The following is a 27,997-nucleotide window of genomic DNA, read 5'->3' as shown; positions in this document are numbered from 1 at the left end:
AGGAGAGCTACGTGAGCCGAGGAAGCTGCGAGCCTTCAGTACGAAGACGCTTCTTCACACACATCTCCGCCTATGGGGTGTGGAGAGAGACGGTTGTGCATCTCGTTGCTTTTGGCGCGTTCGCGAACACTAGCGATCCAGGTACATGTGTAGCGACTTGTTTTGACTTTTTTTTGGTCAGCGGAACCGGTGAGTGTGTGTGTGGAGGCTGAGCTTTTCTCAATAAACCAAAATATCCGAGCACGTGCCAGCGGGAAGTCCATTGAGGCTGCTTTTATTCAAAGCTACGCCAGGTCTCATTCAATGGGTTGCCAACTGACTGTTGAGCCACCAGACTCCTGTTTTACAGGGGGAAATGACGGGTGTTTTAAAGGGTAAAAAGTGTGAAGGAGTACGCGTAAGAGCCGTACGAGTGTGTTTGGAAACGCGTCCCGCATCTCGAGGATGGCTAATGATGACGACTGCTATCTCCTGGAAGATGCGCAGTTTTTGCAGGCGGATGAATGAGTGACTGTTCTAGAATTTTCCCCCCACCACTTAGGTGCAGTCGGGACTACATGCCTGACCGTGGTAGACTGGTGTCGCCCTCCTCTCTGTATTCACAAAGGCACTCTCAGGCTGTCAGGCACATCTGGCCATTAATTAAAGCAGCATTGTTCTGTACACTAACTATCCATTATACCACAGCTCTCCACGATGGCGTCAGTCGGCCTTTGCTCCAAAGCCCTTTATCTCTTACTGTGTTATTAGACATTTAAAGCAGAGGTGGCACATTTAGTGTCTCCCTGTAGGCTGCTGTGACCGCTGGCAGAGAGCGACATCCATCTGAAATCCGGCTGCGCAAAGTAAGCTACTCAGCATAAGTTTAGTCCTTAACGACTCCTTAAATAAATTGCAGCTTCTGTTTATCCTCAGGGTTTATAAATTTTTATTGTAATTCATATTCCCAATGTGGTACTGGCACATGCCAGGGCACGTTTGTCTTGGCGTGCTTCTCTGCTGTCAAGTAACTGCTATGCACTTGCACACTAGACCTTCTTAGAGAGAAACTGTAACTACACAGATTTATTAATGTGTTATGTCTGTGCTAAAGTCTGCCCAGTGGCATTATTTAACCCCATGATGTCAGTATTTGGGAGCATGCTGAGCAAGTCCCCATCCTGGCATACCGGGGTGACGGTGATCGAGCTTGACTCTTGCATTAAAAAATGATATTGCAAATACAATTCTATTTGTCTGCTGAATGAATGCTATATTTCAGAGTCAGTCTCATGGGCAGTTTGTGGTGAACACATGGAGCGCAGGCCTTGATGATGAGATGGTAAAATGAAAACAAAGGCTTCTTTTACAGAGAGGGATGGTTATGCATAAAGCATGGTTGTGAAGTCCGATGCGTGGGGCTATTTTCTCCCATGCATGGCAAGCTGAAACCTCAGGAGGGGCCTGGCAGCCAAGTGTGTGTTTGTATGTTTGTGTGTGTGTGTGTATGAGACTGACACAAAACAGATGTGCTCTGACATCCCCATGCGTATTACTTTTTGCTGACACAAGAATTTTATTTTAATCCATCCGTCTTGTAATCTTGTGTTCCTGCAGAATTTGGAATATTTAGCATATGCAGAATGCAGTTAGCTATAAACTTTTAGTGGCTCAACTTTTGGTGCAGTTAAATGTCCTTCTAATTTCAGGAGTGGAATATGGCAATGCCAGTTTAACAGATTCAGGTGTGTGTCCATAAAAGCAGACATTGTGAATCGGTCCTTGTTTTGTGTGTTAATGGTACACAAGTCAAACTGCACATTTGGTAGCGGCGCAGCGGCATGGTCTTTGCTACATTTCATGATGTCTTACATAATGCTTCTTTGAAGGTTTTATAGTTGTGCGGCTTGAGTCCTTTTGTGTTTAAACAGATTAACGAGGAAAGTCATAGGAAGTCTAATCCCACTGGAAAAATACTAGAATTGCAAAGCTGGAAATGAGCAATAATATATTGAGCTTCATGTAGTTTACTGAGCGTATTTTCATATATTTTCTTTTATTAGTGATTTTTGATAATTTTATTTTTGTTGTCAAACGTAACACATTTCTGTAAAATTTAATTTAATTTATTTTTTGTCCCCACTACACTTTAGATCAGACCTCTAATGTGGTGTTTTTCTTTGCTGTCTTGCAGGAATTTTAACTCTTGGCTTTTCTAGACCAGAGACGTGCAGCATCCTCCGCTTAAAAACTAGAACGACCTCAGTGCCGGTGGATAACCCCATCCAAGTAGTGTATTTGACCAGACAGTGGATCTTAACAACTTCCATCCAGACAGCAAACCAAAGCACAACATTTCCATTCCCTTTTTTTTTTTAAAACAAGTGCAAAATAGCTATATTTCCATTTTTCTTTATTTTCTTTTGTTTTTTGAAAGTTTCCTGTAATACATTTTTTTTTTAACATAATCTCTAAAAGATGGCTGGTGGAATGGAAGCAGCAGACATAGCTGTGGTGGCACTGTATTTCGTCCTGGTGCTAGCCATCGGGTTTCTTGCCATGTGGAAAGCCAATCGCAGCACTGTGAGTGGCTACTTCCTGGCTGGACGCTCCATGACATGGATTGTGATAGGTGCCTCACTGTTTGTTAGCAACATTGGTAGTGAACATTTCATTGGCCTGGCTGGGTCAGGAGCAGCAAGTGGCTATGCTGTAGGAGCGTGGGAATTTAATGCACTTCTACTTCTGCAGCTGCTTGGCTGGGTGTTTATCCCTGTGTATATCCACTCGGGAGTCTACACCATGCCAGAGTACCTATCAAAACGCTATGGTGGCAAACGACTGAAGGTTTACTTTGCTTTCTTGTCTGTGCTGCTTTACATTTTTACCAAACTGTCTGTGGACTTGTATGCTGGAGCTCTCTTTATTCAGGAGTCCCTTGGATGGAATCTCTATTTATCTATTGTTCTGCTTATCAGTATGACTGCTCTGCTCACTGTCACTGGTGGATTGGTGGCAGTGCTCTACACCGACGCCCTTCAGGCAGTGTTGATGATCAGTGGAGCCCTTACCTTAACCATCATGAGCCTGATCAAAGTCGGTGGGCTAGAGGGTGTCAGAACTAAGTACATGCAGGCAGTTCCTAATGTTACCGCTATACTAGCCACTGGAAACTACACATACTCTCCTTCATGTCGCATTGACCCTAAACCAAACTCGCTGCGCATCCTTCGAGGTCCCCTGGATGAAGACATTCCTTGGCCAGGTTTTATTTTTGGACAGACGCCTGCATCTATTTGGTACTGGTGTGCAGACCAGGTCATTGTCCAGAGAGTACTGGCAGCAAAAAACATTGCTCATGCAAAGGGCTCAACACTCATGGCTGGATTTCTCAAAATCCTGCCCATGTTTCTAATAGTCATTCCAGGAATGATATCCCGCATCTTGTTTGCAGATGAGATTGCCTGCATCGGGCCGGAGCACTGCATGGCTGTTTGTGGTTCCCAAGCTGGCTGCTCAAACATTGCCTACCCGCGTCTGGTCATGGCGGTGATGCCCGTGGGACTCAGGGGTCTTATGATGGCAGTCATGATAGCTGCCCTGATGAGTGACCTTGACTCGATCTTCAACAGCGCAAGCACCATCTTCACCTTGGACATCTACCAGACCTTTCGGACGAAGGCATGCCAACGCGAACTGTTGATTGTGGGCCGCATGTTTGTTGTGGTCATGGTGGTCATCAGTATTGCCTGGGTGCCTGTCATTATTGAGATGCAAGGTGGACAGACATACCTCTACATCCAGGAAGTTGCTGGCTACCTCACTCCACCAATTGCTGCCCTTTTCCTTCTAGGTGTATTCTGGAAGCGATGTAATGAGAGAGGTGCATTCTGCGGAGGCATGACGGGTTTTACCCTAGGTACCATACGACTGATCCTGGCATTTATCTACCGCCAGCCTCGCTGTGACCAGCCAGATAATAGGCCTGCCTTCGTTGTTCGAATTCACTACATGTATTTTGCTGCTGGGCTGTTCTGGATTTCAGGGTTGGTGGCAATTGTGGTCAGTCTCTGTACTTCTCCACCAGATAAGGAGCAGGTTCGCACCACCACCCTCTGGGGGCTCTACAGCATTGAAATGACTCCCCCTAAGAACAGAGAGGAAACGTACCGGCTGACTGAGAAGAACCACTGTAATGGTGACACAAGCCTGCGTAAAGAGCTGCCCCCAGACGTTAAAAAAGAGAGGTGCGTGGACGGGATGGATATCAAACTTCTGGTCCCTTCCACAGACCATGACCCAGCAACGCCAAGTACAGAAACTTCCCCTGCCACCACTCCTGGAGCCCAGATTGGTAACAGAAATATGGAGACTATCAGAGCAGAGGAAGGCTGCCGCAGTGGTGCAGAGACGAGCAGGTGCATGCGTTTGCTGGACTGGGTTTGCGGCTATAAGGGAGAATCGCAGAGCGCTCAGCAAACAGGGGCGAAGGAGGACGCGAGAGCCATCGCAGAGATGCTGTACGAGCCACCTCGAGTCAAACTTCTCCTCAACCTGGGCTTGGTCTCAGTCTGCTCTGTGGGCATCTTCATGTTTGTTTATTTTTCACTGTAGTCACACCCTACACTGAAGTAACAGGGACCGAGTGGGGTGGGAGGTGTTTGGGGCTTTTAGAAAGAGTTGAATTTTCAGAGATTTATGAAGCTCTGTCTGTAATATTTACAGTTGTATTTTGTAGCTCTCTAACAGGGATCTAAGCTTAGTGTAATCATTTTTTTTAAATGATGAAAGCTTCTCCACATTTAAAAAAACAAAACAAAACAAAAAACTATGACTTCTCTATGACTCTGAATCTTATTTGACACTAGCGTGTCCATTTTGTACAGCGCTTATTGTTAATCCTGCATTCAAAATATCTACTGGGATTTTTAGACTTGTTGTACTCTAAGTGAATTCAATATTTGCCTTATTTGACATATGCACTTGTCTTTTTTTGTATTGTGAAAATAAATGTATTCTGTGATTTTTAAGCTTTTTATTTTACTCTTGTTCTCAGTGACTGTAGCATTAGTTGCTGGTGTAGCATACATATATCGGATATTAACAAATATCCGTTTATTTTTAATTTTTTCTTTTTATTTGTTTGGTTGAGGGGCCATTATGAACTTTGGGGGGGGGGCGAAAAGAGAAGAGTTAATGCTGCGAAGCATTGCATTCGCTGCTGGTATTGCATATTACCATTATATTTATTGCGATTATTATATCTGTTTGATTTAGCCTACTGAAGGTGTTGCATCTAAATTTAGTGAAACTTACAGTTAATATTTAATGTTTTTAATATATACATCTTTTGCAGTAGAGCGAGAAAAGAGAGGAGAAAGAAGCACAAGACTAATAATGTTATTATCGCTACTATCATTTCCCCTTGCAATGAATAACGTGATGTAAATGGTACATTTGAATTGGCTGTTTACTATGTTGTCACTGATGACCTAAATCGGGGCATAACTGGAGCTGTCCTGCTATTTTTATTTTACATTTCCTAGTAGTGCGTTTTCTTTTTTGTTTTCATTATTTTCATTGTTAATTTTTATCTTTCTGTGACTGTATTGTGTTGAAAGTTTAATGCACTAATATTGTAACAAAAAGTCACAAGTACCAACAATGAGTTTATCAGATTGTGTTTTATGCAAATTTCATTTTGTGTTCTACATTACTGAAATGTGTCTCTATTGCATTATGTCCACATTGTGTACAATATACTTCAGGGCTCACTGCATCACCTACAATGTACATTTCTTCTATAGCAGGCTATCTGTTGTGTATCTACTGTGTGTTAATGTATTTCTAGTGCACTGCAGTGCTGAAATGTCATTTAATCTTGTTTGAAGTGCATCTTTTATGAACCTCCTACCGAATGTGTCTTAGTGTGCAATGTTAAAGTGACAAAACATCGACGAACACAGACTTTTAAGTTTTTTACATACTGAAACTTTGTGCAGTAAATACCACATTTCTTTTTTTTTTTTGTTTTTTGTTGTTGTTTAAAGCCATTTTCAGGATTTTGTTTTTCTGTTTCTTAGCAAATGACATTTCAGACATTTGTTGACAAAGTAGCACTTTACTGGACGAGCTTACTCGTGACATTATTGAGAGTAATTCAGCCAGGGTGCTTGAAATCCTTGACCTTCTAGATTGTGGTCATTATTCCCACAGTGTAACGTGTTCACGCATCAACACCTCATCCCCAGAAAACAAAAATAAGCGAAAAGTACTGTGTTTGTATGTATTTTTGACACCAATGTTGAATGACCTCAGTCCAAAACGTCAGTTTTATAATGTGATAGGCCAATCCTTATCAGTGTCAGGCGTGAATGATGCATAACATGGAGGATGGTTAAAAGACGATTGCTGTATGAGTATGGGGAAAGAGCTTTAAAACCCTTTCTTTCTTTCTGAAAGACTATACATTGTTATTTTTATGGATTTTATTTTTAGAGATTGAAAATAAAGTTTTCGTGGAGACTAAAGTCAAATGTGTTTTCGTTCTTCATAGTCAGAGAAATGAAATGAGAATGAAAGAGTAATGAAGTCACCATAAAGTCATTTCTGGACAATAATAGCATTAAGTTGAAGTATGCAGCAAACGATTTGTTTGCTGGTGGTGTTTGCTGTTATTGCAGCATCATAGGCACATTTTGTTGCAGTGTAATTATCTGCTGGTTCCAAGATACAAGAAGTCTTAGGCATCTGTTTAAAAAACAAACAAACTGCTAAATGGTTTTAATTCAGATTAGATTAATTATGGAGAGTGCAATTCCTCTCTTGTGGTTCTGTTGGTACTGACTCTCATTATAACTTCTGAATAACTGCATTGTGTCTAAATGACATTTTGCAACTTGCTGTGATTGAGATGTTTTCAGAACTGCTGAAGAGATGAAGGATTCCACGTTGGATTTCTATAGTAGCAAACTTTCCATCCCATGTGTGTGCAGTGTTTATATATGGAGGGAGCTTTTACTTATTGTTGACCAGGATTATATAAACCCTGGCAAGCCTCTAATAATCTCCTCAGGGCCAGACAGGGATTGGGTGATTCCAGGCCCACAAGATTCAACCAATCAAAAGGCCAGCATTGGTGGCTTACAAATCTCCACTGCTTACTAGTTTAGCTCCATACATCCTTTTATCCTCTGGCAACCAAACCGCACACCTCTGTAATTTTCCACAATTAAGGGTGGATTAAAAGTTACCTTGTGAAAACAGACATTCATCATGCAAATTTGCTTGGCATGAAGCCCAGATGTCAACAGGCAAAATGCAATATCGTACGGTTAGGTAATCTGTTGACTAATACGGTGTGTTTTTTAGAGTGACACAGTCATCACTGCCATTAACTGCTTCTAGTCAGAGGGCGGTATTTAGTGGCCATGATCTGTGTTTCAATTTAGACAGTGACTCATATCAGCGATGTCCTGTGACTCCCCATAGCAACAAGTTAGAATGTAGCATTCACATTTCAAAGGCAGCTGTGTGGGTAGCACATTGGAATAAAGGAAGACAAACACCGACTTTCCCTGGCAGGTTTTTCTGAAGGTGCCTTGACCGAAGCATGTTAATTAATAACTTAGAATTGTCACCTGAAACCCTGCCTGCAGATTCTCAGTTGGTTTTGGGAAAAGCATTGTTTTGTTAGAACTGTGTCACAAGGCTGACCTCAACAGGAAGACATGATTAATGTTTATGGATTTTTCATACAAGGATGAGGACCATGAGTGTCTGAGCATGTATAGCATTGTCCTTCATTTGCCTCTTATGAAAGAAAACACCATAAACAGTGCAAAAAATGGTTTAGTGAGCTGATCAGGCAATTCCTCCTCTATGGGTACTGGTGTAGCAGTTCATTTATTTTGAAAGTAAAGTAACTAAGAACATTTGCTGAAGTACTGTATGTAGTGATAAATCTGAAAATGTTGCCTAAAGCTTTTTAGTTCTAGGCCACTTGGCTTATTTTAGGTTATTTTAGGTGAAAGGTGTTTAAACTATTTTGTGGTTGTTACCTTGGAGATGGACTTGACAGAACATGCCAGGACTGCATTGTCTTGAGAAAAAATGAATACATGGCATGACTGAATAGCTTGTGGACCCACCTTTAAGAGCAATAACTTAAAGTACTCATTTTCTGTATGTGTTTGTCACTCTCTAAATTTGCATACTCTTTTACAGCATTTCTTCAGTTTATTGAGGTTTTCCAGCATTCATTTATGTAGAGGTCTTTCAATTAGGTTAAGGTCTGCACTTTGACTGGGCCTTTGCAACACCTTGATTCTTTTCAGCTGCGCTTGGGATCATTGTCCTGTTGCATGACTCAGTTTTGACTTAGCTGTCTTACAGACGGCCTCACATTTGACTCTAGAGTATTTTAGTTTTCAGAGGAGTCACGCGCAGCTCAGTTACTGCAAACTGTTTGTTTTACAGCCACAGGATCCTGTGGCTGTAAAACAAACGCAACTCATCAGCCCTCCACCAATGTGCTTCACCGCTGGCATGAGGTGTTTGTCCTTATATGCTATGTTTGGTTTTTTCCACATGTGGTGCTGTACATTATGAGCAAACATCTGCTCTTTAGTTTAGTCTCCAAACGGACATCGCTCTAGAAGTCATACTTGTGATTTTTGTAATTCTTTTGTGTTTATTGCTTTGTGTGTGTGGATGAATGTCTGTGTATATAGTGCATATGGTCCCCCTTGTTTTACCGTGTAACCCTTTGTTTCCTGTGCAGCACTTTTGTTCAACTTTGTTGTCTTTAAATGTGCTTTATAAATACATTTGGATTGGAGTTTTTTTCTAATTGTACTGTCATGAACCTGTTGAACCTGAATGCCAGGTGAAACTGTCAGAACTTCTACTGTCACAGAGGTGCTCACATTCACAGCTGATCACCTAATCAATGTGTTTTATTTGCAGCACATGGCTGGTATTTACCTGCTTAATTCCAATTGAAGCAGTAGGGGGGAACTTTTTGTTTTAAAAGTATTGCACAGTATTTTTTTTTCATATGACCTTATATTTTTCCCCCACTCTACCATAATATATACACTCACCAGCTACTTGATTAGATACACATGTTCAACTCCACATTAACAGAAATACGAACCAGCCAGTCACAGGACAGCAACTCAATGCATTTAAACATGTAATAATGGTGAAGACTGCCTGCTGAAGTTCAAACTGTGCCTCAGAATGAGGAATAAATGTGATTTAGGTTACTTTGAACAAGGTTGCTGTTGCCAGATGGGCTTCTCTGAGTATTTAAGAAACTGCTGATCTGGGTTTTTCTCTCGCAGTCACCTCTAGGATTTAAAGAGAATGGTCCAGAAAGAGAAAATATTCAGTGAGAGGCAGTTTTTTTGGGTGAAAATGCCTTGTTGATGGCAGAGGTCGGAGGAGAATGGCCCGACTGCTTTGACCAGTGTACCCATCTTCTCATAGCTGATTCCAGAAAGATAATGCACCATGTCACAAAGCTCAAATCATTTCAATCTGATTTTTTGAACATGATAGTGAGGTCACTGTGTTCAAATGACCTACACAGTCAACAGATCTCAATCCAACAGAGGACCTTTTGGAGGCAGAGTGTTCATGGCTGAAAAATAAAAATGATTGGCCAGCTGTGATGAATTGTCACTGTGTGATGAATAAAGAAAAAAAAGCAGATAAACCTAAAAGTATTCATTTTCTTTACCAGACATTTTTTGTTGATAATAACTTAGTTAAATACACTTTGAAGCTAATATTATGAATATAAATGCATGGAAGTTGCAACTGCAATAGCTCTTCTTCAATAATGTCACCATCATTATTATCAGTACTGCTACATCCAAATATCCCCATTTCAGACACAATAATACTTGAAGATCCTCTATTGTCACAATTTGTCACAACCCGGCTCATAGGAAGTGACAAACAAATGGGAGACCACACACAGGCTTCTAAAGGCTGTAAAACATATTTAATGAAAATAAGGTAAAGTAACTTAAACACAATGTAAAGGACATAACAGCCATAACTGAAACTTCCAAACGAACAAGACGGGAGCCAGAGACAGAGCCAGTCAGAGCAAGAGAGACCCAGCTGGTTCAGTCAAAGTGTCTTTTATATGCACTGGGACTGGCCTACTCAGGTGTGCTGCATCTGTAATTGGGTCAGCTCCACCTACCTGCAGGAAACAGGTAACAGAAAAAACAAAACACAAGGCCAGCCCACTGGCCGTCACACTCCCCCCCATAGAACAGGGTTTTACCCTGAGTTGACAAACACAATCATTTACATTATGAATTTGCAGCTAGACGAACATGTACACATGTACACCCATGCAACACCTTTCTGCATGCTCAAAGTCCTTTCATCTTCAGCACATCTCCAACCTCAGCAACCTTGGTACCTAGGAGCAATTTAAGAGGAAGGAATAAGACACTGGAAGAGACATACTTCAAAGCATATGAGGAGTGAAGCTGCTGGTTACAAAGGGGCACGGGACAAAGCATCTGCCAAGACATTATCTTTGCCCTTAATGTGCTGGATGTCCAAACTGTAAGGCTGCAAAAAGAGAGCCCAGCGCATGAGCCTCTGACTTGGGTTCTGCAATGAGTTCAAGAAAGTGAGAGGGTTATGGTCAGAAAATACCTCAATAGGCTGAGCAGAATCCAAATATACTCTGAAATGCTGCAAGGCCAAAATTAATGCCAAAGCTTCCTTTTCAATGACTGAATAATTCAGCTGATGGGAGTTGAACTTCTTGGAATAGAAACTAACTGGATGTTCAGTACCTTGCTTGTCAGCTTGGACTAGAACAGCACCTGCACCAATGTGGCTTACATCCACATACAGCTTAAAGGGCTGATCCAGACGAAGTGCTAAAAGCACAGGTTCAGAGCACAGTAAAGCTTTTACATCTCGAAAAGCTTGCTGGCATGCTGCAGACCAAATAAACTTTACTTTGGCCTTCAACAAATCAGTCAGAGGAGCAACCACTGTTGAAAAGTTTCGACAAAAACAACGATAATAACCGACCAGACCCAAAAATCTCATGAGTTCTTTTTTGGTTGCTGGAACAGGGAACTCTTTGATGGCCAACACCTTTGCATCAACCGGTCTCACATAACCTTGGCCCACAACCTTACCAAGATAGGTCACAGTTGCTTTTGCAAATTCACATTTTGCCAGGTTGATCCCGGACGAGCCCCCATTTGTCACAACCCGGCTCATAGGAAGTGACAAACAAATGGGAGACCACACACAGGCTTCTACAGGCTGTAAAACATATTTAATGAAAATAAGGTAAAGTAACTTAAACACAATGTAAAGGACATAACAGCCATAACTGAAACTTCCAAACAAACAAGACGGGAGCCAGAGACAGAGCCAGTCAGAGCAAGAGAGACCCAGCTGGTTCAGTCAAAGTGTCTTTTATATGCACTGGGACTGGCCTACTCAGGTGTGCTGCATCTGTAATTGGGTCAGCTCCACCTACCTGCAGGAAACAGGTAACAGAAAAAACAAAACACAAGGCCAGCCCACTGGCCGTCACACAGGTGAAACTGTCAGAACTTCTACTGTCACAGAGGTGCTCACATTCACAGCTGATCACCTAATCAATGTGTTTTATTTGCAGCACATGGCTGGTATTTACCTGCTTAATTCCAATTGAATCAGTAGGGGGGAACTTTTTGTTTTAAAAGTATTGCACAGTATTTCTTTTTCACATGACCTTATATTTTCCCCCCACTCTACCATAATATATACACTCACCAGCTACTTGATTAGATACACATGTTCAACTCCACATTAACAGAAATACGAACCAGCCAGTCACAGGACAGCAACTCAATGCATTTAGACATGTAATAATGGTGAAGACTGCCTGCTGAAGTTCAAACTGCGCCTCAGAATGAGGAATAAATGTGATTTAGGTTACTTTGAACAAGGTTGCTGTTGCCAGATGGGCTTCTCTGAGTATTTAAGAAACTGCTGATCTGGGTTTTTCTCTCGCAGTCACCTCTAGGATTTAAAGAGAATGGTCCAGAAAGAGAAAATATTCAGTGAGAGGCAATTTTTGGGTGAAAATGCCTTGTTGATGGCAGAGGTCGGAGGAGAATGGCCCGACTGCTTTGACCAGTGTACCCATCTTCTCATAGCTGATTCCAGAAAGATAATGCACCATGTCACAAAGCTCAAATCATTTCAATCTGATTTTTTGAACATGATAGTGAGGTCACTGTGTTCAAATGACCTACACAGTCAACAGATCTCAATCCAACAGAGGACCTTTTGGAGGCAGAGTGTTCATGACTGAAAAATAAAAATGATTGGCCAGCTGTGATGAATTGTCACTGTGTGATGAATAAAGAAAAAAAAGCAGATAAACCTAAAAGTATTCATTTTCTTTACCAGACATTTTTTGTTGATAATAACTTAGTTAAATACACTTTGAAGCTAATATTATGAATATAAATGCATGGAAGTTGCAACTGCAATAGCTCTTCTTCAATAATGTCACCATCATTATTATCAGTACTGCTACATCCAAATATCCCCATTTCAGACACAATAATACTTGAAGATCCTCTATTAAAACCAACAACCTGCTCTTAAATTAAAGCCACAGACTGGGATTCCAGCTCTCTGGTTTTGTTGTGATTTCACATCACTGCTGAAATACACAAGACACCATTTGACCCTAGTCATTTAAGCTAGTTGATTTCTTGTTGCCATATATCATTCCAGCTCTCTTACAAACAGTTTTTTCTCCTCAACCAGCCCTCACTCGACTCATACCCTCCCTCGTTCCCAAGAGGAAACTAATGATATTGTCCTTGTGGAAAAATACTGGCATCCAGGCCATGCTTTGTTCATTGTCCATATTGGACAGTGAAAACACAAACAATAGTCTGAGACAGATGCTTGAAATGAACGTATTAGATAGAACGGGTCATGCAATATGCATTACAAAGTGTCAACAGCTACATGTAATAACCATCAAGTAATACATTTGTCATTACAGCACGTATGCAGCTTCATAAAGTTTATTGAGATATTAACAGTTTCTTATAAATTGGATAAAGAATAGTCACAGAACAAAAGGATATATTTTAGGACAGAATAAGCAGAACAACACAGCAGCTTCAGAAGACAATAAAGTGCTGTTTATGGTCCTGAATGGATGATTAGGAGAGGTTTTCCCAGTTAAATATAAAAACTTCATTGTAATGCACTTCTTTAAAGCAAACATGAAGCTGCAGCAGCTGGTGAGCAGTATCTAAAAGTCATATCCGTAAGAAACAGGAAAAAATCCTGTTAATAAATGACATTAATATGTATGGAGGAGGATATGTACAGCCATCTGTAAAGCATGGTGGGGGCTCTGTCATTGTTTTTGGCATTATTTCAACCAGTGGTGTTGGGGAACTTGTCAAAACTGATGGAACAATAAATAGGGAAATGTATTGTAAGATTATAATCAACCACATGATACCATCTGGGAAAACTGTGATTGGCAGCGGTTTCATTTTTGAGCATGACATCGATTCCAAACTCACTGTGAATGCAGTAAAAACACACCTAGACAGAAAAACACACAATGCAACACTATCAGTCATTGGTTATGCTCTCCAGAGCCTGTACCTCAACTTTACCTCAACTTGAGGCTGTGTGGGATCATCTCGACAGAGAACAGAACAAAAGGCAGCCAACATCCAAAGAAGAGCTTTGATTGTTCCTTATAAAACCCGGAGAATTATTCCCGAAGACTGCTGTAAGAAATGACAGTAAAGCTAGCCTAAGAGAGAAGGAGAATGGTAGTTATAAGAAATTATAATAGAATTGCACATATTTTATAAACTGAATTTACATGTTTCAATAAATTGCTGCACCTATTTCTGATTTTCCTTGCAAAATATTATAAAATGAGGTGTGACTCTTGACTTTTGCACAGTATTGTATGCAACAATGCTGATATAGATGGGACACCTGTGATTATATAACATTAGATGATATATCTTTTTGTGTCAGAGCAAGACAAAACTAAAACAAAATAGATGGCACGATAGGTTGCCACCTGTGCAACAAAATAAGACAAACAAACAAACAAATGCCATGAAGCCACTCCTTTGTTCAAGCACAGGTAATCCCCTATATTAAACCTCCACCTGCTTCATGCTTTAGTTGAATTAAGGTATGTAAGTCTCTACGAGCCTGAGTTTCTAGCAAATGCCCCCTGGCTGGTGGCTAAAATTCACACTGTATTGCCAGCTGTATTCACTCACCCATCCAAATCACTATATTCAGGTCTTCCGATCACTTTCACGGCCACAAGTGTGTAAATTCAAGCACCTAGGCATACAGACTGCTTCTCCAAACATTTAGGTCGCTCTCAGGAGCACAGTCGATTCCAGCATGGCACCATGATAGGATGCCAACTGTGCAACAAGTACAGTCATGAAATTTCCTCACTGCAAAATATTCCACAGTTAACTGTTAGTGGTATTACACCAAAGTGGAAGTGCTAGAAATCTCCAAACTTCATGTAGCCTCCAGATTATTTTAACAGTGTGTAGAGAGCTTTATGGGTTTCCATGGCAGAGTAGCTAAATCCAAAGGCTTGCATCATCAAGCACAATGCAAAGCGTTGGATGCAGTGGTGTAAAGCACGCTGTTGCACGCGTCGAGGTCTGGCAGTCGGCAGGAGAACGATATTTGTCTGACTGCATTGTGCTCGGCCCCTTAGTTCCAGAGAAAAGATCTCTTAATGCTTCAGCGTATCAAGACATGCTCTTAACTTTGTGGGGACAGTTTGAGGATGGCCCTCCTACGTGACTACGTACCAGTGCACAAAGCAGGTCACATAAAAACATGGACGAGCAGATTTGGTGTGGAAGAACTTGGCTGGCCTGCATTCACCAGTCTCGCAAGTTTCATATACATTTGAAAGTAGACGAGCAAATAGTTTTGGTAACAAAGTGCAGCTTCTAGGGAGCATTTGGCAAGTTCTAAATGTCTTTAAAGTATCAGCTTTAGATGTTTTCGATACCTTTGTTATTGACATCTAAATAATATATTCCCACCTGCTGTGCTGTGAAGTCCCACTTTTAAGCAATTTCCATTCATTGGAGCCCTTTAGAACCTCTAAAGGCCCTCTAAAGCAGCTGCTATTTCCTATCCACATGTAAGTAAAGGAGGCCGTGCAGGCCATACCCCCTGTAACCTCTGCAAAACAATAAAAGTAAAAATGTGTCATATACACACCCCTGTACAGTTATCAGGAAGAAGTAGTTAAACTGTAGACACCAAAACTGTGTTGTAAACGTGTTTATCAGTGCATTGTGAACTTTTAACATGTGTCTAGCGAGGACTGACTTCACTTTCACTGCAGTTTTTTAACTTTTCTCTGTTAGTAACATTTTTCTGCACTGGATGTCGCTGCTTAGTTTAGATAACATGGTGTCTAAATCTGCTGAGGTTTACATTGGCTGATGGTGAATGAACAATTTCTGAATGAACAATTTCTGAATGAACAATTTCTGGTGGCCCTTTTGTCTTCGTCTGATCCTCGCTCTAAGTCAGTAGCTGAATCCGGGCGCATGTGGACGTTGCATCTTGTTCAGTTTAGATGCAACAGCTCTGCAAGCTGAGTTTATAGGGCTCATGTTTCACAATGCCTTTATCTCTGCTCTAACATCAGGGAGGCAGCAACGACAGAATTATTCATGAAACAGTTGAGTTTGACAGAGATAAGTGGCAGAGACTTGTGGGTGGTCGATAACCCTTTTCTTTATTACATTCAAATCTATTCAAAACTATTATTGCGTCACTGGGAGCTGGTACGTAAAAATGATGATCCTACCTGTCAAAATATAAATGAGTACTGCTAAAATAAATGAATCACAAGTTAATACAGTTTCTTTCAATTAATGTAGTATTAGTATAAGTTATATGCAGAGGTTGCACTGTCAGTGAGGCGTGCCACTTCTGCTGGGAAATGCAAATCTGATGGAAGTGGTTTTTTATTCCAGTAACCTCCAAGTATGTTCCAGGAAAGGCAACCCAGCGGCATTCTTTTTTTTAAATATAAGACTTCACAAGATGGTACGATAAGCTAACTTAACCTGAATACATTCAGTCAGCTATTTAGTGACTCCTGTCCTTTAATAGTAAACCCAGTTGACCAATTTCAATGTCAATCAGTTCACATGATGTCTTCCAGTGCAAAAACTTTCAGGGCTCTCAACTTTGTAGGACAATTAATGGTCACTGTTAGCTGATATTTAAGATCACATTTTATTACGTGTTATTTAAACATTTTCTAAAGTATACAAGTATCTAACGAAAGCTTTAAATATTTGTTATTAATACTACTTTGAGTGTGAAATGAACATGTTGCAATGAGCTGAGCTAATGAGATAGCTGCAAGTTGTAAGTTGTATCATGCGCCCTTTTAGGTCACGTTGCTATCCAGACACTTTGAAACATCAAAAACGTCTCTGTTGTTCTTTCTTATTGAGGTGACAACGGAAGCAGCCATGTATGCAATGTGCTGTGACCTTTGAAATATACGGCAAACACATAGTCAATGCATTCCTGACGTTCCAAATGCACCGCACCGACTAAACTATGGCGGCATGCCTGGGATTCTGCATTAATCCATGGAATAGGGCTTCAATGGCAAAAGGAAATATTTACCTCTTTTAGAAATAACAGCTGGGAGACTAGTGTCTAGGGCCCCAGCACAATAACTGTGAATCGCTGAAGCCAGCGAGGTCTTTTCCTATCTTTCTGGGTCAAATTGACCCGTGACAACAACATTCTTGATGAGTTACACCTCAACAACACAGCTGCTGATAAAGGCTTTGCTCAGAGAGAAGCAGCAAGTCATTGATATGATGTGCAAAAAAAAAAAGTAGAGCAGCTTAGTAAATACACAACCAGCTAAATCCTTATCAATACCGGTCAATGCTGTATGTCATTATAGAGAGATAAACAATCCTTATCACTCTTCTTACATTAGTATTATCATGGGACAGTAAACTCACTGCAATAACTTCAGGGAAATAGGTGAGAGTGTATGGAAATATTTAAGAGTGTGTAATATTCCAGGCCTTCTTTTTATCTTGGGTAACCCCTCCAGGGTTAGAACTTTACTCTCCTGCCATGTGTTGCATTTCTTTAGTACAGGCACGTGCTGTAATAGAAAAACAGCAATTTTCCATATGGTCAGCACTGTTACCAAAGTCTGCTTGCAATAGAAGTAAAAGCGACACATCATGTTAGCAATTATTGCTAGGCCAAGCAATGTATTTTTCCTTCTGTTAGCATGCCGAGTCATTTGATTGTTAAAAATTAAACATCTTAACTTTTATTTTACTAATAACATATCCCAAGCTTTGGCCCGCTGCAGGATGTGTGCATGAAACATTTTCTTTCAAAACAGATTAAAACTTCTAATTCACATTTTATGGCTAGTCCTGTCTAATTTGTGGAGCATTAATTTAAGTGATAATATCATCATAATTACTGGACCCCATTACCCAAGAGACATTTATCACACTGTATCTCTAGTTAGACTAGCAAACTGGGCATCCATCACGTTAAACAGCTTTAATGTCTTCATTAATAAAGCGTAGGCTGTTATTTAATTATTTTGTTTTTCATGCTTTATTGTTTCACAGCCATAAGTGTCAGGCAGCTGCCCCCTACAAGAGGGGCCGTTCAGCCACTGCAAACAGATGAAGTCCACACTTCTTTATTAATTACAGCATCAGCTTTCCTGTTGACTTGCGGTTTCATTACAGACTGAACTGCTGTGCATCACATGACCAGTATGTGGAACGTTTTCATTGGTAATCCGTTACTGATTTTCGCTTTTACACATTCGCCTAACAAACAGTTTTCCATCTGAGCTGCTCGGTTCATATGCAGTCAGCTTAGTGCACGTTTAGAAGCACGCACAGAAAAAAGAAGGGATCCTAAATGCTACAAAGATAGCTTCAAATGAGCAAGTAATGCGTCACACACATGCAGGAATGCTTTCTTTTGAGTCAGAATGTAATCAAATCATGTTTTTAACATCAAAATGAGGACTCAGAAACACAGGGAGATCTCTGTTTTGAACATATTCATGTTATCCTTTACTTTTTCTGCCCTAATGTGCACTTGCATCCTCATGTAAACACAGTGTGACTGCTATCTTTTGCAGTATCTCTTTACAATTGCACCAAGTCAATGAGATAGGAAGAAGGAATGCTAACGTAAGAATGCTCATGTGTGGAAAAGTACTGCAGCTCCAGTGTCAGGTGAATCATGATGGAAAGACATGAAGGCTCAGTGTCAAGCAAGTTCAAACATGAGCTACGTCAACATGATTAAAAGGCACAATTGCAATGTGCATCAAGGTGCCCTCTTTCTTAGAAAGGTATTATCTATTGAACTGCTACATACCTGATCAACTGAAAAGACATCAAAGTCTTGATTGTACTTGTCGATGGTTATATAACCATGAACAATGACTCATGTGAGCCACAGAATTTGCAAACCAACACTTCATGGTAAAGTGCTGCAAGGACCCCATGAACATACACACAAACTCTTTTGAGGAAACTGAGTGTGCTTTTTTTGAATGTCATGCTGCAAGTATTGTGACAAAGAAGAATGATCAGAATGTAGTTTTAGTGTGTGTGTAGTTTGTGTGTTTTTTTTTCTTTTTGCATTTCTAAATCTGTATTTCAGAGTTTATATAACTTTCTGGCCTACCTACACACTATGGTTCACTGCATCCGGTGGCACTGCCCTCTGTTTTGCATATGTCACGCTCGCCCTTGGGGTTTCTTTTGCCGTCCGGTCCTTCCGTGACCACTGACGTTTAATCCAGCCAGGCCAGTCATAGTCCTGCTGTGCGCTTCTTGTTTAAACCCAGGATGAGCTGTACTGATGTTCATAATCTTGTCACACTTAAAATTGACTCAAACAGTTGCCCCTGTTGCCCTTTTTTCGGATCACGTTGTTGTACATTCCACTCATCCTTTTACTAATAACTCAGGGAATCTCAGTTTGTCTGTCTGGCTCTGTAATTAATTTATCTCAGTGTTTTTCAGTCTGCCTCCCTTTAGAAGCCAAAAAACATGTATTCAACACAGCCCTGGATTTCTAGAAAGCACTCAGCACTCCATGTCAGAGGACCCATATCAGTGCAATATTGAGTTTGATATAATCAGAGGTCATTTTAGGGGTTTTCTTAGCTTTCATGTCAGAGTATTGAAGCAGTTTTTCTTCAGTGCTGCTTGATTGAGACCTTATAAATGATTGCCACACTCCTCTTTGATTCATAAACCCGTTTAGTTGACATGGTTTATAAATAAACCTTTGCTAACTGAGATATCTGCATTTGCTGCCTGTGACAGTAAGTGAGCCTGCAATTTTAGAAACGCATGAACATAAAACACATGAGAATGATGGTATCATAAGTAAGATTTATATAGATTATAAGTTACAATTAAGGATTTATGGGTAACGATTAATGTCACACTCACTAGTGTTGCATTAAACCTTGCAAGTCAAAAGCTAATCTGTCAACTAGTCTTTAGTTGCTTTGTACTCCAAAGCATCGTTACAACAGGTAATTGATAGTAATATACCACAGACTCTGAGTGACTTATATAATGCCCACCTGCTGTATGTTTGCATTAAGTGCAACAATCAAACTGTTCGTATGACTGTATGGTATTTTTTTCCATTCATTTCATACATAAGGTGGGTGAGATAACAACTCTCTCGAGGCTGATGTAGTACTCTTGCCTTTTATTGCGAAAGCATCACATGTGGTCTCCCACTGTCCGTCCATTTCACCACATATTGTGTTGTAAGGAGCTTTCATCAGACTGAGCCAACTGGAAAAATTCACCTGAAAAGTGTCTGAAAACTGACTAGAGTTAAGAGAAACAAAGGAAAAATCCAGGGTCAGCGTGGAAACATTTGGACTTTTTTTTTTTTACTGTGCAAAATCTCCTTTTATCCGACTTGCACATGAAAATTTCCATCAGACATCAGCCTGTAACTTTTCCACGAGGAGAGCATTAGCAGGAGGACCTACATTTGCAAAGCAGATAAGGCTCAGTTTCTATTTTACTTTTTAAGACTCTTTTCCCCCCTTTTTCTTTCTTTTTGGCACACTGGTTGAGGAATTTTGCAAGACATATTCCACAGAATCTCTGTCAGGTTACAGACTTACTGTTTTCATCTTTTCTGCTTCTGTTGTCTCTCTCCTTTAGGCTAGAGACAACTCTTTTCAGTGTGTCTCGTTGCACTAATGCTCTTTGTGCATAACCTTCCATATGCCTTAAGTTTTGTGTTTGCAGGGAAGAAAGTCAGCATGCTATCCAACTGCTGGTCCTGCAATGCAAAGCATGAATGATCTGGAAATGATCAGATATAGTGGGAGTCATTCCTTACCGCAATGTGGCTCTGTGGGGCAAAAACACCAGCCTTTCAAACAGTTATAAAGTACGTTATCAAGAATTCCTTTTTACACACAGACACAAAGCTGGACTGTCCTTGAGACAGACAATGGACCTCTTATTGCTCTTGACAGCTTGTACCGGAAAATTTACTTTAAACAAGGACTTCATTTTAATTCCTTCGTTTTTCGCTGAATATGGAGTCAAGCAGTGTTTGCAATCTGATAACAGATATACTGGGGTAATTCATTAAAATATATATATATACACACATGTGTATAGCTCTTAAATGTGTTGCATTATGTCTTACTGCCATCTAGGGTAAGCCTGTTTAAAACTGCTTTAGACTGGCTATCATTCAATTTTATACTGCGCTCCCTCTATGAGGGCAAATGAGGAATTACATTTCAAACAAGTCAGGCCAAAGAAATAACAATAAAATGATGTTATTTCTTTTTATTACATGGTAATTAATGGGCGTATAAATGTGTGTTTTTCACCTTTTAACCACTATCAGCACTCTTATGTCTCAAGTATCCAAAGCAAATATCAACATTTTAATATGCCTTATTCAAGGTCATGCCTCACTATCGCACACACACACACACACACACACACACACACACACACACACACACACACACACACACACGAAAGATAAAGACAGCAAATAAAATATAAGCAGCGTTCTGTGAGCTAATTACTTCGTAGGTTACTCTGACCGGCGGTGCTCCTTGTGCTTTCTCCCTGTTTTTCTCTGCTTTCATTCCAAAGTGATTTTCGGATCAGTTCCATGATGTGGCCTTCTCAAACATGGCAAAAGGTTGGTACAGTAGAAGCTTCAATGTTTATAATCTTTGTCACTCAGTAATGTTAAATTGTTAAATCTATCTCTGTATATTTCAGAGCAAATTTGTCTTCAAGTGACAGTAAATGAAATAAATAAAGGAAAAATAACGCACTGTTACTTGTTGTGTGTTTTTGAGCTCTGAAAACTCATTTTCTCACCTGATAACAAATGTGTTGTTTTGTGTATTCAAAAGGGCACATGAAGGGTGCATGTTTTAGTTGGTTACCAAGAGAAATGTCATTTTTCTATGCTTTTTCTTTTATAAGCAATTAAAGAAAGAATTTCAGTGTAACAATAAAAAACCTAACATCATGTTAGTTTGATGAGACTTGCAGTGTTTTACATTTTACGCTGATAAAAAACAGTTTAGTACTGTTGACTCAAATCAAATGAATTGAAAGTTCAACTTTGAATGAAAATTGAATGAAAGAATACCCAAGAATATCTTCTTTGCTGTTTTTTCTTTCTTTTCTTTATGTTTTTCTTTATTTTTTTGTGTCTGTGTAATGCACATTTTGGATTTCCAGAATTTAAAGCAAACAAATGAGGCTATAAAATACATTTTCCATGTTTTTTCAATTTTTGATAAAAATCTTGTGGTTCTTTCGACTAGTTGAGTGAGACTAATTGGTCAAACTTGACCCTTCATCTTGAGACGTCCCTTACCAACGCACTGAGTCACTTCCTGGATAACTGGAGGCGCAATGTGACTGCTGCAGGCAACGCTCTGGACAAGACTCTGGCTGAGGAGAACTTCAGGGACGTGATCTGGTATCTCGCCGTGATGATCGGCATGTTTGCCTTCATTATTGTGGCCATGCTGGTGAGCACAGTCAAATCTAAAAGGAGGGAGCACTCTAACGACCCCTACCACCAATACATCAAGGACGACTGGACTGCTCAAAAACAGCAGGGCGATGTCATAGCTAATTTTGAGGCTAGATAATGAGGGCAAAATGAGGTCACAGCAAATCTCTGCTGTGAAGACCAACAGAAAGTCATATAAAAAAGAGCCATCATTAATCAGCTACCATTACTAATGAGCACAACAGCAGATTTTGTGGTTATTTCCTGATATCCTACTGCTAACCTGTTAGATGAACTTCTGAAAGACTGCTTATATGTAGATGTATAACAATGCAATACTGGAAATGTATTAGGGAAAAAAAATGTAGATTATGACATGTTGCGCTTTGAAGCATATAAAGATTTTGCAGTTTGAGCTCTTGTTTCTTTACTCTTACATATATGCATGCACACAAACATACCTTTAGATAAGACAGAGAGGGAGAGAGAAAGAAATAAAGAAAAAGAAAAGGGGGAGGTACACAGAATAAAGATTTATAATTTTTAACCACTGTGATGGCTGTGATGTAAATTTCCAGAAGTATTTCTTGGCTGCTATGTTTTATTTAGTATTGTGCACAAAAGTTGAGAATTCCTTGCATTGTGTAGCCAGTGCTGCATGTGTCCAGATGGCACCTATTATCTCATTTTCTTTACTAATCTACTCAAATTACAGTCAGTGTTCCCTTGTTGTAAGTAAGTATGGGCTGTGAGTTTCGGGCAGAACTTTACTTGATAAATGGCGCTCTAAAAAAATGTAATTGAAGTATCAGAAGTCTAAGGTTTCCAAAGCAGCAAAAGTGCATAGCGAACATAAAGACATTCTGACATTCATGCACATTTTTCAAAGATTCAGCTTTGTGTAATCACACCTGCACATGCATTCCTGCTGTGCTGCGGCCAAAAGTGCTAAGAAAAGGTCTGTCATCAGCCCATACATATTTTGGCCTGAGGAGGGCAGCAGTACCTCTATCCCGAGATCTTACAAGCACCTATAGTACTTCAAGCAAGAGCATGAATGCAAGACACCAAAGTAGAAGTGTTTCTAATGCTTTTTTGTGGTTTCAGTGGAGTAAAGATGGAGTTTACTAGCAAAATTGTGTTAAAATCTTTTGAGGTACATTTAGTTATGAGAAGCCAGTGTGACATAACAATTCAATCACATTCCAGCCAAAACAAAAGCTGTTATATTATCAACACACTGGACAGCAGCACAGTGACTGTTCTGTTATTTGCTTGTCCTTTGCGCATCTGTTGCCAGATTCCATTAAAATACACCAACATTTTCCACTGTAGCACCAAGCTCCTTGTGGACTTTTGGTCCTCATCGATATCTCAGAATAACTAAACCCTCAAATCTCTAGTGCTCAGCGTGCTTGTCCCACATTACTAACTCTCCCAAAGAGACACCACAGTGAGCAAGTACTGTAACTCATTATTAAACCCCGACTGTCATCCTTCGCTATCCTCTGTTCTCAGTTTGCTGTTCTATTTTTAGCATTCAAACAACTGGTCTCCTAAAAATGGGCCTATCCTGCATGAGTAGTGGAAGGGGAGTGCTGCTATGTATGGTATCCACCCCCAGTGTCTTGCAGCCCTTGCAGTACTCCTCTTTCGCCTTTGTGTCTGCAGGCGTGAAGAAGTAATGACGAAAGGAGTTTCTTGGCCCGGAGGATACGTTAAATTTTTGGATTTCTTTGGACATCGGGGGATGCCTGCAAACTGCCACTGACGGACCAGCAATATTTCTATTTCTTACATTTCCTCATCCTTTCATAGGCCTTATAGGTGACCTTTCTGACCGTGCACTTTCTTAATACTGTGAAACTAAATCATACTCTGGGGGTGTGTGGTAACTCTGGACCATGCTCTCCCTGTGGTTGTTTTTGCTCCCCTGCCTAAACTTTGTGCCTCAGGCCCTGTCTGAGAAAGGCCTGGAGTTGCCACAGTATGACGGAAAAGACCGTGTTCTTGATATCAATGACAAGAACTACAAGAAAGCTTTAAAGCAGCACAGCATGCTCTGCCTGTTCTACCATGAGCCCATAGCAGACAGCAAGGAACTGCAAAAACAACACCAGATGACTGAGTTGGTGCTGGAGGTAAAGTATAAGGAAGAAGAAATCAGTGCATGCAGTGCCGAAAAAGATTTGAAAGGTCAGGGTGAAAAGTGCAGATAACTTTAAAGAAAGTTGAGTTAGCACTGAAGGAGATGCAGCACAGAAAGGAAAGCTCATATGATTTGGTGGGGTGACAGTGGTGTGAGACAGAGGGCGCTCATAATCCCATCAAACAGACTCATAAATGACTCTATGTTAGTGCTACAATAAGCAGAGAGGGACCTGGTGAGCTATAAAACTCCACAGCTCTCCATTTTAATCTCTGTATATATGAGCTTCCTCAAGGTCATTGTGTGCACAGAAGTCCAATGAGATGCAGTGCTGCCACTTCAGGTTATTTCAGCCAATTCAGTGTGTGCCTCCTTTTCACAGAAATGCATGAAATTTATTCTACTCGTGATTCTTCTTTGCTGGCAGAAATAGTCCAAGAGCTCATTTATATAATGTTTTTAAGCCACACATCTGAAGGGCGATGCGACCTTCTCTTCTTTGGTATATTAAAGGTATTTATTTGATTGAGTAAGCAGCTGGAGACACGCCTATATAAGAGATTTTAGTCCGTCTGTCTTTGTGAATCCTGTATGAAACTGCTCATTCTACCTGTCTCGTATTACACATGGTGGAGGACATGTTGCTCTTTGAAATGTTAAAGGCAACCTGAGCCCATACGTGCAGTCAGAACAGGTAGGCCATGTAGCTACTCAATAAGGCAAACAGGACACCATGCACAGTTTATTTGTAATAGCTGATCACAGTCTACTGGTTTTAAGTAAGAAGCTCAAGTATGCCACATATCAGCTTATTTACCCCCAGTATCTACAATTTGTAGTATCCTGAGGTCTGTCCCCATCATGGACAAAATACATTTACATAAGTCTATTTTTACTTGAGTATATCCAAGTAATGACACTTTGTAATGTCACTATATAACAGGGGAAAATTAAAATATAAATTCCCAGAGACAGGATTAAGTTGTGGCACATTTTGTTTGTGCATGTAAAAGTAAAGAAAGTTGTTGAAATGAACTTTAAGTCAGGGCAGAAGAAAGAGCGCTTTGAAAGACTGGCAACCACAGCTCTCACCCTGTGACAGCTGGGACAGACTCCAGCCTCCTCACAACCCTGAAGTGGAAAAGTAGAAGAAAATGGATGGATGGATGGACATGTGAAATGAAAGTGCTTATATAAGTAGATTTTTCTGCCAAAAGCAGACGTCCTTTAGAAACATGTAATAATTTTACCAATTTTGATTATTAGTTAATCAAAGTATTAGTGAAGCTCATCCACCTTATTTCACACCACACTTGCCAGGCCAATCATACGTATAAACTTACCTGGCTATATTTAGAACAAGGCAGTCTGAATGATTATGTAACCGTATCTCTGTGTGGGCAGCTTGGACACCTCTGTCATATTGCCAACTTTGGTCATGCTGTAAAGCTTCCATTCACAAACAGTCCCATTTAACATTTTAACCCAACCTGCATTACTGTTTCCAGTACTCAGAAGCCAAAATGAAAGTTTCTTTTTGTCTTGCCTATTTATGTGCTATGTGTTCAGTCCTGTTCTTACAATTTAGTCCTCTGTGATGTTTTTGTGTTGGTTGCAGCTTGTAGCTCAGGTTATGGAGGGGAAGGACATCGGGTTTGGAATGGTTGACTCCCACAAAGACGCAAAGATAGCAAAGAAACTGGGTGAGTATTGGTAGTGGTACAGACTTAGTCTTTTATTTAACCTCACAGTCATTTTTGCTAAGAGTCGGACGACTTTAGGTGTTTAAATGAATCTAATGTCTTATCATTTCTTCTGATCGCAGGCTTAGAGGAAGAGGGGAGCATGTATGTTTTTAAGGCTGATAGAGTGATCGAGTTTGATGGTTTGCTTTCTGCTAACACTCTGGCCGAGTTCTTGTTGGATGTAAGTAAACTTGCTTAAGGGCTGATTCCCAGCTGCTTGCACTAATCACCACCAGTCACACCCTACAATCCTCTCCTCTTGCTTTATGTTTTTATTCTAGTTGTTGGAGGAACCAGTGGAAATCATAGGAAATGCTCTGGAGCTGCGAGCTTTTGACAGGATGGAGGAAGACATACGTCTCATTGGTTACTTCAAGAGCGAAGAGTCTGAGCGTGAGTGTGTATATTTGTAAAACTCACCTTGTTAGATGGATCTGTGAAGGACTTTCTGTGGCCCATGCCCTTCATTATAACATGGATTTTTAACCCACTCGTCTCCATGGATTTACAGATCCATTTTTACCGCTAATGCACACGCAGCTGCCACTGCCTGGCCGCCCTTTCACACGCTGTGGAACAACTGAGCGTAGTATAGTTAACTTGCAGATACATCCCATCTGACCAGCTGTGGGAGCGATAAGCTGAGGTCAAAGTTCAGCTATTTCCGCTCCCCGTTGTGGAAATGTCAAGTACCCATCGGCCAAAGAAAGGACAAACAGATGTACGTCCAAAAAATAAGAAAAAATCAGTTTAAAAAAACTAACTTGTTCTTTGTTCCCTTTTCTTTTTTACCTTAGACTATGAAGCTTTTAAAGAAGCCGCTGAGCAGTTTCAGCCCTACATCAAGTTTTTTGCAACATTTGAGAAATCTGTAAGTTACAAACAAACACATAAGGCAATGAAACACTTGCATGTGTAGTCCTGACAGGTCAGTTTTTGTTGCTGTAGGTGGCCAAAGAGCTGAGTCTGAAGTTAAATGAGGTAGACTTCTATGAGCCCTTCATGGAGGAGCCCGTGTCCATCCCAGGCAAACCTCACTCTGAGGAGGAGCTGGTGGAATTTATAACTGAACACAGGCGGTAAAAAAAGATTAATGTCACACTTTGTGACTTTAGTAAAGTATAAAGATATGTTTTCATTCTAACATCGAATGTTTTTTTCTGTGCTGTCAGACCAACACTCCGAAAGCTGCGTGCAGAAGATATGTTTGAGACCTGGGTGAGCAAATTAATCATTTTAATTTTAGTTTTCCCAAACGCTTTAAAGAAATTCACATTTTGGTCTCTTTCTCTCAGGAGGATGATATTGAGGGCATTCACATTGTGGCCTTTGCAGAAGAGGAGGATCCTGGTGAGAGCATATTACATAACGATGGACCGCTGTTTTACTCGAGTGTAAACATGAGATGCTGAGCATATTTGTTGTAGATATGGGAGGCTAAACTATTCAGTCCTCAGGGATTGCTTATGTAAAATGAAAATTGTAAAAGGTATGGAATTTAAAATGAATAAATACATATAAATAAATGTAAATAGTGCCCCCAAAACACTGACCATATGTCAGCCTATAGAGGTAGATTCTTTTCAGATTCTCAGAAAGTTTTAGGATGTTTTTTTAAATTTTCTTTTTTCTTTTTTTTTTTTAGATGGTTATGAATTTTTGGAAATCCTAAAGGAGGTGGCCAGAGACAACACTCACCTACCTGAGCTGAGCATCGTCTGGATTGATCCCGATGACTTTCCACTGGTGAGAAGAAAGAGAAGCAGACAAATAAGAGATGAAACAAACACACGCACAAAAAAGGGAAACCTGAAAATGTAGATTATTTTCAGGCCTCATGCTCTCTCTCTTTCTGTCCTGCTGACTCAATTCAGTTGATCCCCTACTGGGAGAAGACCTTCAAGGTGGATCTGTTCAGACCACAGATCGGAGTTGTTAATGTTACTGATGTAAGTCCCTGACA

The 27,997-nt window shown here is 40.3% G+C and overlaps 3 protein-coding genes across 4 annotated transcripts in view; all 3 read left to right on the top strand.

Moving 5' to 3' along the window:
- The first annotated feature begins 4 nt into the window (after window positions 1–4).
- Window positions 5–6,509, top strand: slc5a3b (solute carrier family 5 member 3b). Of its 2 annotated transcripts, none has more exons than XM_005460016.4 (2): window positions 5–141; window positions 2,174–6,509. In XM_005460016.4, exon 2 carries the CDS (start codon window positions 2,458–2,460, stop codon window positions 4,591–4,593), a length of 2,136 nt encoding a protein of 711 aa, XP_005460073.1. In that variant the 5' UTR covers window positions 5–141; window positions 2,174–2,457; the 3' UTR covers window positions 4,594–6,509. The 2 variants fall into 2 exon arrangements, with proteins under 2 accessions (XP_005460073.1, XP_019208659.1); XM_019353114.2 differs by having other exon boundaries at window positions 54–189.
- Window positions 8–23,957, top strand: LOC100710176 (potassium voltage-gated channel subfamily E member 2). The gene is made up of 3 exons (XM_003455440.5): window positions 8–141; window positions 21,258–21,306; window positions 21,947–23,957. The coding sequence occupies exons 2-3, from the start codon at window positions 21,277–21,279 to the stop codon at window positions 22,277–22,279; spliced, it is 363 nt and encodes a 120-aa protein (XP_003455488.1). The 5' UTR covers window positions 8–141; window positions 21,258–21,276; the 3' UTR covers window positions 22,280–23,957.
- casq2 (calsequestrin 2) overlaps window positions 23,787–27,997 on the top strand; it is a 4,690-nt gene continuing 479 nt past the window's right edge. The window contains exons 1-10 of the mRNA XM_003455449.5: window positions 23,787–24,281; window positions 25,908–25,992; window positions 26,115–26,215; window positions 26,316–26,427; window positions 26,832–26,905; window positions 26,983–27,113; window positions 27,207–27,252; window positions 27,330–27,384; window positions 27,680–27,780; window positions 27,909–27,983. Of these exons, the coding sequence (XP_003455497.1) occupies window positions 24,045–24,281; window positions 25,908–25,992; window positions 26,115–26,215; window positions 26,316–26,427; window positions 26,832–26,905; window positions 26,983–27,113; window positions 27,207–27,252; window positions 27,330–27,384; window positions 27,680–27,780; window positions 27,909–27,983 (1,017 nt within the window). The 5' untranslated portion in view covers window positions 23,787–24,044. The remainder of the gene's footprint in view (window positions 24,282–25,907; window positions 25,993–26,114; window positions 26,216–26,315; window positions 26,428–26,831; window positions 26,906–26,982; window positions 27,114–27,206; window positions 27,253–27,329; window positions 27,385–27,679; window positions 27,781–27,908; window positions 27,984–27,997) is intronic.

The sequence above is a fragment of the Oreochromis niloticus genome, linkage group LG16 (assembly GCF_001858045.2).
Source record: "Oreochromis niloticus isolate F11D_XX linkage group LG16, O_niloticus_UMD_NMBU, whole genome shotgun sequence".
Taxonomy (NCBI): Eukaryota; Metazoa; Chordata; class Actinopteri; order Cichliformes; family Cichlidae; genus Oreochromis; species Oreochromis niloticus.
This window is presented reverse-complemented; position numbering and strand designations above follow the sequence as displayed.

Excerpts from the sequence above, each read along its gene's own strand:
- slc5a3b (XM_005460016.4), top strand. The coding sequence starts at position 2,458 with ATGGCTGGTGGAATGGAAGCAGCAGACATAGCTGTGGTGGCACTGTAT.
- LOC100710176 (XM_003455440.5), top strand. The coding sequence starts at position 21,277 with ATGATGTGGCCTTCTCAAACATGGCAAAAG. Across the intron at positions 21,307-21,946 it reads CTTCTCAAACATGGCAAAAG|TTGAGTGAGACTAATTGGTC; the intron begins GTTGGTACAGTA and ends TCTTTCGACTAG.